The sequence below is a fragment of the Notechis scutatus genome, chromosome 4 (genome assembly GCF_049901735.1).
Source record: "Notechis scutatus isolate UNSWTSFEM ecotype Mainland chromosome 4, rNotScu1.2, whole genome shotgun sequence".
In the NCBI taxonomy this organism is placed as follows: domain Eukaryota; kingdom Metazoa; phylum Chordata; class Lepidosauria; order Squamata; family Elapidae; genus Notechis; species Notechis scutatus.
The window spans coordinates 169,364,713-169,375,231 of record NC_142012.1 but is presented as its reverse complement, the minus strand read 5'-3'; the positions used below and the strand labels follow the sequence as shown (position 1 = coordinate 169,375,231).

Genomic DNA, 10,519 nt, shown 5'->3' with positions numbered 1-10,519 from the left:
ACAACACAAGATACGGGTAGTCCTTGACATACAACTGTTCATTTAGTGACCGTTCAAAGTTACAACAGCACTGGAGTTATGACCGTTCTTCACACTTATGACTGTGGTCATGTGATCAAAATTCAGGCGCTTGCCAAGTGACTCGTGCATGGCGGTCGCAGGATCCCTGGATCAGGGGATCCCCTTGGGCGACTTTCTGACAGGAAGAGTCAATGGGGAAGCCAGATTCACTTAACAACCATGTTACTCACTGCAGTGATTCACTTAACAACTGGGGCAAGAAAAGCCGTAAAGTTCACTTAACAGATGTCTTGCTTAGCAACAGGAGTGGGGTTGCCCTTGACAACTGTTCAAAACTTTCAGCTTGTACAAAACGCAGCAACACACAAGCAGCAATGTCCGTTTCGGACAGAGCCCGTTGCCCCTCTGCTTCCTGAGCTGCCCTGGCTGCCAGTCCATTTCTGGGCCCAATTCAAAGCCCCACCTAGCAGGGAGCTGGTTATCTGAGGCAGCGCCGCTCCCTGCGCATCCGCCCATCCCACCAGAGGGCAGGAGGAGCTGTGGGTGCCGGGTAACACCTGGCAGGCTCTTGGTGGGGGGCCATCCCTGCTGTGGTGCCTCCCTTGTGGGACACCCTCCTGCCAGCCGAGCTGAAGCTGGTTCCATCCCGACTGGCCTTCCAAAGGTCCCTCAAGAGTGGCTTCTGCCATCAAGCCTGGGCACCTCGGGGGACTGGGGAGTTCATGAGGTGGGCTCCGTTACGACCAGCATCTCTTCACTCACTACTTCTCTGCCTTAGCTTTGTTTTTAATACTTTTAATGTTTTTGAATAATGACTGTTTTAGGTATTGACTGTTTTAAGGTTGTTGTACGCTGCTCAGGAGTCCCTTGCTAGGTGAGGCGTAGACCATGGACCAGGACATACCTCACCCTGCAATTGTCCCCAGCCATTTGGCCCACTCGGGCCCTGTTGTAGGCAGCCCTGAGCCAGGCGCTCGGCTGGGCTGGGCTGGGCTGGGCAGGCAGCTCCCTGGGGCTTTAATCAGGCTTGGATCCTCCTCCACTTGATAGCAGCTTGATGGCAACTCGAGTCCTCACTCATGGCAAGTGGCACAACCTTATTTCTTAAAGCAGAGTTTATGAGCTAGGTAAATTGTACAAATTGTATTAATATTTTGAATAATTATACAAGACAAATGTTACCAAAACTTTTCAATGATTTTATGTCTGCTAAAAAAAGGGGGGGTATTCATATTTTATGCATTTGATATTAAGTAACTATTGAATAATGCTAAACCAATGGTAGGGGGGAGCTATTGGGGAAAATGTAGTTTGGTAAATTGTTGGCTTTCATATTAAAACAATGCTTGCAAAGTAATGCTCTTTTAATTAAAGATTTCTAGGGAAATATGTAATGATCTGAATCTGATAAATTAGCAGTGTTCATACCTGATTTACAACCTGACATTTACAGGTGAAACTCAAAAAATTAGAGTATTGCACAAAAGTCAATTTATTTCAGTAATGCAACTTAAAAGGTGAACCTAATATATGAGATAGACTCATTACATGCAAAGCAAGATAGTTCAAGTCGTGATTTCTTATAATTGAGATGATTATGGCTTACAGCTCATGAAAACCCCAAATCCACAATCTCAGAAAATTAGAATATTGTGAAAAGGTTCAATATTCTAGGCTCAAAGTGTCCCACTCTAATCAGCTAATTAAGCCATAACACCTGCAAAGGGTTCCTGAGCCTTTAAATGGTCTCTCAGTCTGGTTCAGTAGGAAGCACAATCATGGGAAAGACTGCTGACCTGACAGTTGTGCAGAAAACCACCACTGATACCCTCCATAAGGAGGGAAAGCCTCAAAAGGTAATTGCAAACGAAGTTGGATGTTCCCAAAGTGCTGTATCAAAGCACATTAATAGAAAGTTATGTGGAAGGGAAAAGTGTGGAAGAAAAAGGTGCACAAGCAGCAGGAATGACTGCAGCCACGAGAGGATTGTCAGGAAAAGGCCATTCAAAAGTGTTGGGGACTTTCACAAGGAGTGGACTGAGGCTGGAGTCAGTGCATCAAGAGCCACCACACACAGACGGATCCTGGACATGGGCTTCAAATGTCATATTCCTCTTGTCAAGCCGTTCCTGAACAACAACGTCAGAAACATCTTACCTGGGCTAAAGAAAAACAGAACTGGTCTGTTGCTCAGTGGTCCAAAGTCCTCTTTTCTGATGAGAGCAACTTGTGCATCTCATTTGGAAACCAAGGACCCAGAGTCTGGAGGAAGAATGGAGAGGCACATACTGCAAGATGCTTGAAGTCCAGTGTGAAGTTTCCACAGTCTGTGTTGATTTGGGGAGCCATGTCATCTGCTGGTGTTGGTCCACTGTGCTTCATTGAGTCCAGGGTCAATGCAGCGTCTACCAGGAGATTTTGGAGCACTTCATGCTTCCTTCCGCAGACGAGCTTTATGGGGATGCTGACTTCATTTTCCGGCAGAACTTGGCACCTGCCCACACTGCCAAAAGCACCAAAACCTGGTTCAATGACCGTGGGATTACTGTGCTTGATTGGCCAGCAAACTCGCCTGACCTGAACCCCATAGAGAATCTATGGGGCAGTGCCAAGAGAAAGATGAGAGACATGAGACCGAACAATGCAGAAGAGCTGAAGAATCCTGGTCTTCCATAACACCTCAGCAGCACCACAGACTGATAGCTTCCATGCCACGCCGCATTGAGGCAGTAATTGCTGCAAAAGGGGCCCAAACCAAGTACTGAGTACATATGCATGCTTATACTTTTCAGAGTTCCGATATTGTTCTATGTACAATCCTTGTTTTATTGATTGCATATAATATTCTTATTTTCTGAGATTGTGGATTTGGGGTTTTCATGAGCTGTAAGCCATAATGATCACAATTATGACACATCATGGCTTGAACTATCTTCTTTGCATGTAACGGGTCTATCTCATATATTAGTTTCACCTTTTAAGTTGCATTACTGAAATAAATGGACTTGCACGATATTCTAATTTTTTGAGTTTCACCTGTAGTTGATGGAGAAAAAAACCTTTGCTGCGGTAGTATAACTTTTTACACCATTTTGTTGGTAAAGTTGGTTCCCTTTTTAATTTGTTGACAGGATAAGATGCGGGATTTTAATCCATTAGCAAAGGCAGCCAAATGGAATTATTTCTTCTCTACCCTTCCAGATGCTATTTTTTTCCTTTTCCAATTTTGGATTCATTGGCCTGTTTCAGTAGACCCTCCGAGGGTGGCTTTGGGTGCTGCAGGGGGTTTCCCAGGGCGGAGAAGGCACTTCACCAGGAAGCCATTCACATAGTCTTCACTTAAAAAAATCCAAAAACAATCGATCAAGGAAATCCAGTCCTGGGTGGCTGGGCATCTTCAGAATAGCTTCTCCTGAACATTATAATGCTGTGGCCAGATAGTAATGGGAGGTTCAGAAAGTCTAATTTTTCAGGCTGTATAAATCTTGTCACATACTATTTTGTAACAGTAGTAATGATGATCTTGCAAGGCTCCCACTGAGCCACTGGTTCAAAAATATTGCCTTCCCTGTTGCAAAAGAATACACAGGAGCTACACAAAAGTCAACTGCCGTGATCACTTACAGATAGATTAACAGAGTTGGAAGGGACCTTGTAGGTCATCGTCCAACCCCCCACCCCCCAAGCAGGAGATCCTATACCATTTCTGACAGATGGCAGACCAGTCTCTTCTTAAAAACCTCCAGTGATGAAGCTCCCACAACTTCTGAAGGCAATTTCTGTTCCATGGGTTGATTGTTCTCACTGTCAAAAATAAATCTCATTATTTCTATGTTGAAACTCTATCAGTTTCCATCCATTATTCCTGGGTCTGGCCTTCAGGTGCCTTGGAAAACAGCTTGACTCCTTCCTCCTCTCTGTGGCAGCCCCTCAAATATTGGAAGACTGCTATCCTGTCTCCTCTGGCCCTTCTCTTCCCTAGACTAGCCAGGCCCAGTTCCTGTAACTGTTCATCAAGTTTAGCCTCCAGTCCCCTAATCACCCTGGTTGCTCTTCTCTACACTCTTTCTAGAGTCTCAACATCTTTTTTACAGCGTGGTGACCAAAACTGGGTGCGGTACTCGAGGTGTGGTCTTACTAAGGCTTTACAGAGTGGTATTAGTACTTCCTTTGATCTTGATTGTATCCCTCTGCTAATGCAATTTAGGATTGCATTGGCTTTTTTGGCTGCTGCTGCACACTGCTGGCTCCTATTTAGCTGATTGTCCACTCAGATTCCAAGATCCCTCTCCCAGTTCCTGCTATTGAGCCTGGTTTCTCCCAGTCTATATGTGTCCTTTTGGTTTTTCTTGCCTAAGTATAAGACTTTACATCCACCGAACAGAATCAGCAAAAGAATCCATGACTATTATATCCAAGCATATTGGACATATTGAAATACCCAGAATCATGGACCTTAGTAACCTTTGCCTGCCCACCTACTTTCAGTTTGATGGATCCATATACCAAAGGAAAATAAAAGGAACACCTTTGGGATCGTGCTTTCAGGACTCGTAACACAAGCTATCATAGAGCACCTGGAATCCATAGCAACCCCCCCCCCAACCAGATAACTCAAAGTATGGATCCGGTACGCAGATAACACCTTTGTCATATTAAAAAAAGACCAACTATACAAAACGCGGGAAACCACCACCACCATCTTCCAAGGAATAAAATCCACATTGGATGAAGAAAACACCACCAGGCTACCTCTCCTGGTAGCTTCATCAGCAGAGGCAGTGATGGCAAATTAGAAACAGGCATCTAACACGAAACTACCCACAGCAACCTCTTTTATACCAGGAAAAACATTACCAGCTGCTGCTGGCAAGTTCCGTTTTTATTCCAGAGTTCTGCCTGATAACCCAATTCTTAACCTTTTCTCTGTCATGCAAAGCAATAGTGTGAGGACTCTGCAAGTCCACAAGCTGTTCAGTACCTATCTCTTTTTCTGAAGAACTGATAAGGGCTGTTTATAGTTTTATTTATCTATCAAATTCCTATCCTGCCCAGGGTGCCAAAGATTGCTCTAGGCAGCTTACAGACCCTGAATAAAATGCAAAATGAAACATTACAACAATAAACAAAGACCAATCCATCGGACCGAGCCAGTTTCTCAGATCGCCATGCAGGTCTTTACAGGTGATCCCCAACACCTTGAGCTGGACACAGAAGCACAGGGGCAGCCCCCCATGGGAAGCTGCACCAACTTGGCTTCAGAAGTATTTGAACTCTGAACGGAAACAACTGGAGTCCGTTTCTGTCATTTCCCGGGGGGTGGGGTGGTGGTGGCGGGAACAGTGGGGCGCATGCTTTGGGGTTCAGAAGCCCACAGGGGACAGGAACATGTCAAAAACAAAGCAGCAAAAATTAACTTGCTTATAATCAATCTTTTCTGTTCTCAAAATTAGGTGTGAAAATTATGTATTTTGTGGAGTTTTTAAGAAAACAGTTCTCACGCTTAGATTTTAATTAAGGAAAGTTTAATATATATGTGTGTATATATATATATATATATAGTTTCATTATAACAAAATAAGCAATTGTTATGAGTAAAATATTCATTAAAATCTGGCTAAGAATGTATTTATATTTTTAGATATTGAGAACTTATAATTATTATAATTGCCTTTAAAATATTTTCAAAATCCATAATTCTTAAGTGAAGTTCAAGGTTTTTAAACACCTAAAATTTGAAAATGCAGTTATCCATTAAGATCTGTAAGACATTCCAAGTAATTTTGTAGGATGTAGTTTAAAAACAGGACATTTCACCCTGTAAGAGCAACAACAAAAATAATAAGGCTATAAAGATTTTCTTATGAAATTATGAAAATTAGTTTTTCCTTTTCAAATAATGCCATTTAAGAATACATAAGCTTTGATTTTGAAAAAAGTTTTTATTAAACTGAGAGAAAAAATATATTTGTGGCAGAAACTTTGAAACTAGAATTTGAACCCAAAGGAAACCATGCTAGCAAATTCAAACGTGCAAAACTGCTCACAATTTACATTAAGACCACTTTTCTTTCATCTTATTATAAAATTGTTAAAAGGCTGCATAAAAAGCTTTGTTTTCTCAAAGTCTCTGAAGGATACTTTCCCTTAAACATTAAGGAATTATAACCACATTATTCTCCATTTCTATCCACAGGAGTGGAAAGAGTCCCCTGATTCTTGAGAAAAGAGCCCTCGGCCAGCAGCTTCCGAAACGTTGAGACCATAGAGGGGCTCTGTACGTCCCAGGGGAGCCCCGAGGAGGCAGCGCTGGCAAGCAGGCAGGCAGGCAGGCAGGCAGGCAGGCAGGCTGGCGGGGCCGACCCCTGGACTCAGAGGACCCTCAGAGCTTCTCCTTGGCTGGCACCCAAATGACAGGGCTGGAGTGCTCCTCAATGACTTGCTTGACATGATTGTAAATCTCTTCCAATGTGTCGCCTTGCACAATGGCTGTAGGGACGCAAACAAGACAGCTCCTGAGGACCCCATTCTGCTCTTTCCTTCGTTTTTACAGAGTTCTTGCAACCCAACCCCCGATTCTGGTGCCCCCCACCCTATTGCGAGGCTTGGGCTCCTTTGATTCCCTGTGGCTCAATTGCTTCCCCTAAGGATGCTCAGAAAAGGGTGTGTGTGTGTGGGGGGGGCTATTCAGAGCCTTCTCCTTCTAGATCCCCAGATGATTGTAGGGGAGACTTTCTGAGCAGAATCCCCCCAAGATGGCGGGTAAAAAACCACACACTGCAAATGAGGAGCAGCCAGCCCCCAACCTGCCCTAACTGGGCCCTCCATGCACAAAGCTGAGCCCGGGAGCGTCTCTCACACTCTGGAAGGCAACCGGAACCAGAGGAGAACCACCTGGTGCAGACTCCAAAGGCCAGGCACCGCAGAGGCTGGCACCGGGATAAACCACATAAACCACCGATTCCTGCCATAGTCTCTAAGAGAGAGAAGGTTCCGGCTGCTCCCGGGACACTCTAGGATGGCCCTCGACAGCAAAAAGAAATGAGCACCAAACGTGGAACAGAGGCAGAGGCAGCGCCAACCTGTAAAATGTTCTGTAAATTCTTGCTCCAGCTTCATGGCTCGTTCAAAGGTTTTCCGAGCTTGTTCATCTGTTAATCGCTTATTCATTTCCCTGAGTTTGCAGATATTTCAAACTCATTAGCGTTATCAACAAAACAGATTTAGCAGGTTTTGTTAAACATGCACAGGAAGGTCTGGGGGAGGGTGGGGGAGGCTAGGCAGGGCTTCCTTTTGTTGGGGACGGGAAATGGGGCGGGCGGGAGGTTCCTCCAATTTCAACCTCCCCAGGTTGCTGCCCCTCACCACTTCACAGGCATGCTGAGCACCAGGGAAGACAGAGGGAGTCGCCTTTTCAGTTCTGGGGGAGAAATCAGGGCCTGGATCTCACGGACCGTAGCCAGTGCGCCAGCTGGGCGGCCCTGACTCCACTATCTTGGAAGGCTCCTTGGGGTTGTCCCGAAGGTGCCCAAGGAGCCAGAGGGGCAGTAAGGGGCAAGCACTCACGTGATGTTCTCCACGGACTTGGGCTTAATGAAGACGGAGACCGGGTGCAGCTGGGCACTCTGGAGCCTCTTGATGGCATTCCCAGATACATCAAGGATGCAGTGCTTACCCTGGCAGGGAAGGAGAGGCTGCCTGAGGAGCTGCTCAGCACCAATGGCCGTGGGGCCTCGATGCAAAGGGGTGTGTGTGTGTGTGTGTGTAAGCAGCACCTTTACCTTCTCGGCCACCTCCCTCACAGACTGGACGCTCGTCCCATAGAGGTGGTTGTTGTACTGGCCGGCTTCAATGAACCGGTGATCCTGGATGTCTTTCTCCATTTGTTCTCGCGACATCACAAAGTGGTAATCTCGTCCATCCATCTCGTAATCTCGTTTTGGTCGGGTTGTATCTTTACCGAGAGAGAAAGAGAGCGAGAGAGAGCAGAGGTTGAGTGGACATCAGTGAATGTCCACACTGGCACCAAGTTCTTCTACGGAGGATGCAAAGAGCCGGACACGAGACCCAACGAGGAGAGATGTGCGCCCAACACACACATCAATGCCCAGAAGAAAGGCTGGCAGAATGGTGTGTGTGTGTGTGTGGGTGTGTAGGATGACCCTTTATGGCCACCCTGGCTCTGGCGGGAGAGCCAGAGGCCCTTCAGAAAGGACACCAGAACTTTCTGGCAGAGCCATCTTAGGAGTCCAGAGGAGCTCCTGCAAATCTCTTTTCAGGCGGATTTGATCAGGGCAAATGCCCCAGTGAGTTGATTCTGGGCCTGCTCTCGGGTGCTTGCCTGCTTTGTCATCTCCACCCCTGGCGAAGGCCATGGTGGGCCCGGGGGCCAGTTATTATGCCACAGCACCCCCCAGCACCCTCCCCCCAGGTGGCACACATACGTGGGACGCAAGAGCCAAACTTGTCAGGGAATTCCGAGATGAGGTCGTCGTTGATGCGGTCCTTCATGGGGCCCAGGACAATCACGGGACGCGTGTAGCTGACTGGAAAACAGAAACAGGGCCGGCCGCCTCTGGTTAGGGAATTTTGGCAGAGAGAGGGGAGAGAAGAGCCACGTCTCCTCTATTCTGGAAGATGGCCTAAGAAAGTGGGGAAAGGGCGCAGGGCCACTGGCCCTCCAGCCTGAGCCATTTCCCCAAAGGCGTCCTTCAGCAGCCCTACCCTGAGCACCAGCAGCATGGAGACGGCATGCTCCGTCCCTGCGGCCACAAAGGGTGCGACCGCTCACACTTACAACCGGTGGCAGGGTCAAGTGACCGCAACTGGCAAGGCCTTGTTGCTGGTTTCTGGCAATTTTTTTTTTTGCCAGTTTCCAGCCAAGAGCCTCCATTTGGGGGCATGGATCTGCTTAAGGACTATTTAAAACCGAATCAAGTCATGTGATGGCCCAGTTAATGACCACAACAACTTACGAGCAAAATTCTGGGCTCAACTGTGGTCATTACGTGAGGACTAGGTGTCGGGGCTGGAGCCCTGGGGATGAGGGCGGATGGAGAGGAAGACCCTCTGAGGCAGAGATTGAACGGAAAGCCCACATGAGGAAAAGCTGGGAGGGGCTCCTGCTTTAAATGCTCATCGAAAGTAGATTTGCCGTGTAAAGCAAGTAAGTCATTAAGTGAACGCGGCAGTCGTAAGTACAAATCCATTCATTTGAAGGAGCATTTTTTTTCCTCCTGCCAGAAGCCAGTAAAAAGCATCACGAAAAGGGCAGGGAGAGCCCAGAAGAGCTTCCCAGGGAGGGAGGCAGGCAGGCAGGCAGGCAGCGCCGCCCCTGTTCTTCCAACAAGAGCCATCAGGAACAGCAGCTGGTCAGCCCCATTAACAGCTGTCATGAAACCAATGTTTTCTTGAGCAGCCGCCCACTTTTCCCTCTCTTCCATGCACTTCAAAATCATGAGGTGGCTCTGACTGATCCGGCCACGTGAGGCAGCCACACAGCGCAGGGAAGGCGAAATCTGACAGCTTTGCTCTTTGCGGTGCTAAAGAGGGACGCCTATACCTGCCAAGCAAAAAGGCAGCACCCACTCCCCAGCCGTTCACGGTACCAACCTTCTTGCTGGGTGACCGGTTCATAAGACAAGACACATTCTTCCTGGCCACCTGGAGAGTCAAAGAGAGGCCATCAGAGACTGTGACTTCAACATGCGCTTTTATAGGATGCGCAGCCCCGTTCCCCTCAGCCCCTCCTGCCCGGCCAGGCCTCCTACCAGTGACCCCAAAGCCCCCCAGGCGGCGTCAAACCCCTCCCCCCTGCAAGGGAAGAGAGTTGCAGATTAATGCTGGAGGACAAGGGAGACACTAGGAAGCGGAGGAGGCTGTTCTCTTTAACTACCTTTGGCGCACTTCTTGAAGTTTCATAATGAAGTTTTTATTCTCTCTCTTTCTCTATCTCCCTTTTTTGCCTCTGTTGCTTACAGAATCTTTAACAAGGTCAGTGAAAGGGTTTTATTTTCCAGTTTGCTGAAATGAACTCTGCAACAAGATTGTTGCAGAAGCACCTTTGGGGCCCTTCTTCAAAGGCCCAGGATAAGCAAAATAGAAACCAATTTAATACTCTAAGAAAAAGCAAAACTAAGACCAGCAAGCATGAAAAGCAGGCAAGGGCAAGTAATGGGTCAACCGGAACAGCCACCCAGCAGCCTCCGAACCCCGGCCAGCCCCACCAGCCCCTTGACCCAGCCACAACTTTAGAGCCTTTGGGAAGGCAAGGGAAGGCAGGCTCCAGAGGGGCCACAGGACAGCCCCTGGGGCCCAAAAGGCTCTCGTCCTGCTGGGTCCCGTCAGATGACCTCCCTCGGTCAATGGGGCCCATACACGCCCCTCCTGCCAGGCCTGACGGGGTGGGCGGACGCAGCTGGGGAGACTGGCTAGCCCTCGGGTAACAAAGCCCTTGGCCATGGGGCGGGGGCGGCTTTAGCAGCGCCTTGAATTGCCC

General features: G+C 47.8%; 1 protein-coding gene across 20 annotated transcripts in view; it reads right to left on the bottom strand.

Annotated features, from left to right (window-relative positions):
- Positions 1-5,529: 5,529 nt before the first annotated feature.
- Positions 5,530-10,519, bottom strand: part of DLG1 (discs large MAGUK scaffold protein 1) — a 67,473-nt gene continuing 62,483 nt past the window's right edge. For all 20 annotated transcript variants that reach the window (XM_026687182.2, XM_026687185.2, XM_026687189.2 and 17 more), the window contains 6 exons: positions 9,634-9,684; positions 8,466-8,567; positions 7,803-7,975; positions 7,588-7,697; positions 7,104-7,195; positions 5,530-6,510 (listed from right to left, as the gene is read on the bottom strand). In XM_026687182.2, the coding sequence (XP_026542967.1) occupies positions 6,404-6,510; positions 7,104-7,195; positions 7,588-7,697; positions 7,803-7,975; positions 8,466-8,567; positions 9,634-9,684 (635 nt within the window). In that variant the 3' untranslated portion in view covers positions 5,530-6,403. The remainder of the gene's footprint in view (positions 6,511-7,103; positions 7,196-7,587; positions 7,698-7,802; positions 7,976-8,465; positions 8,568-9,633; positions 9,685-10,519) is intronic.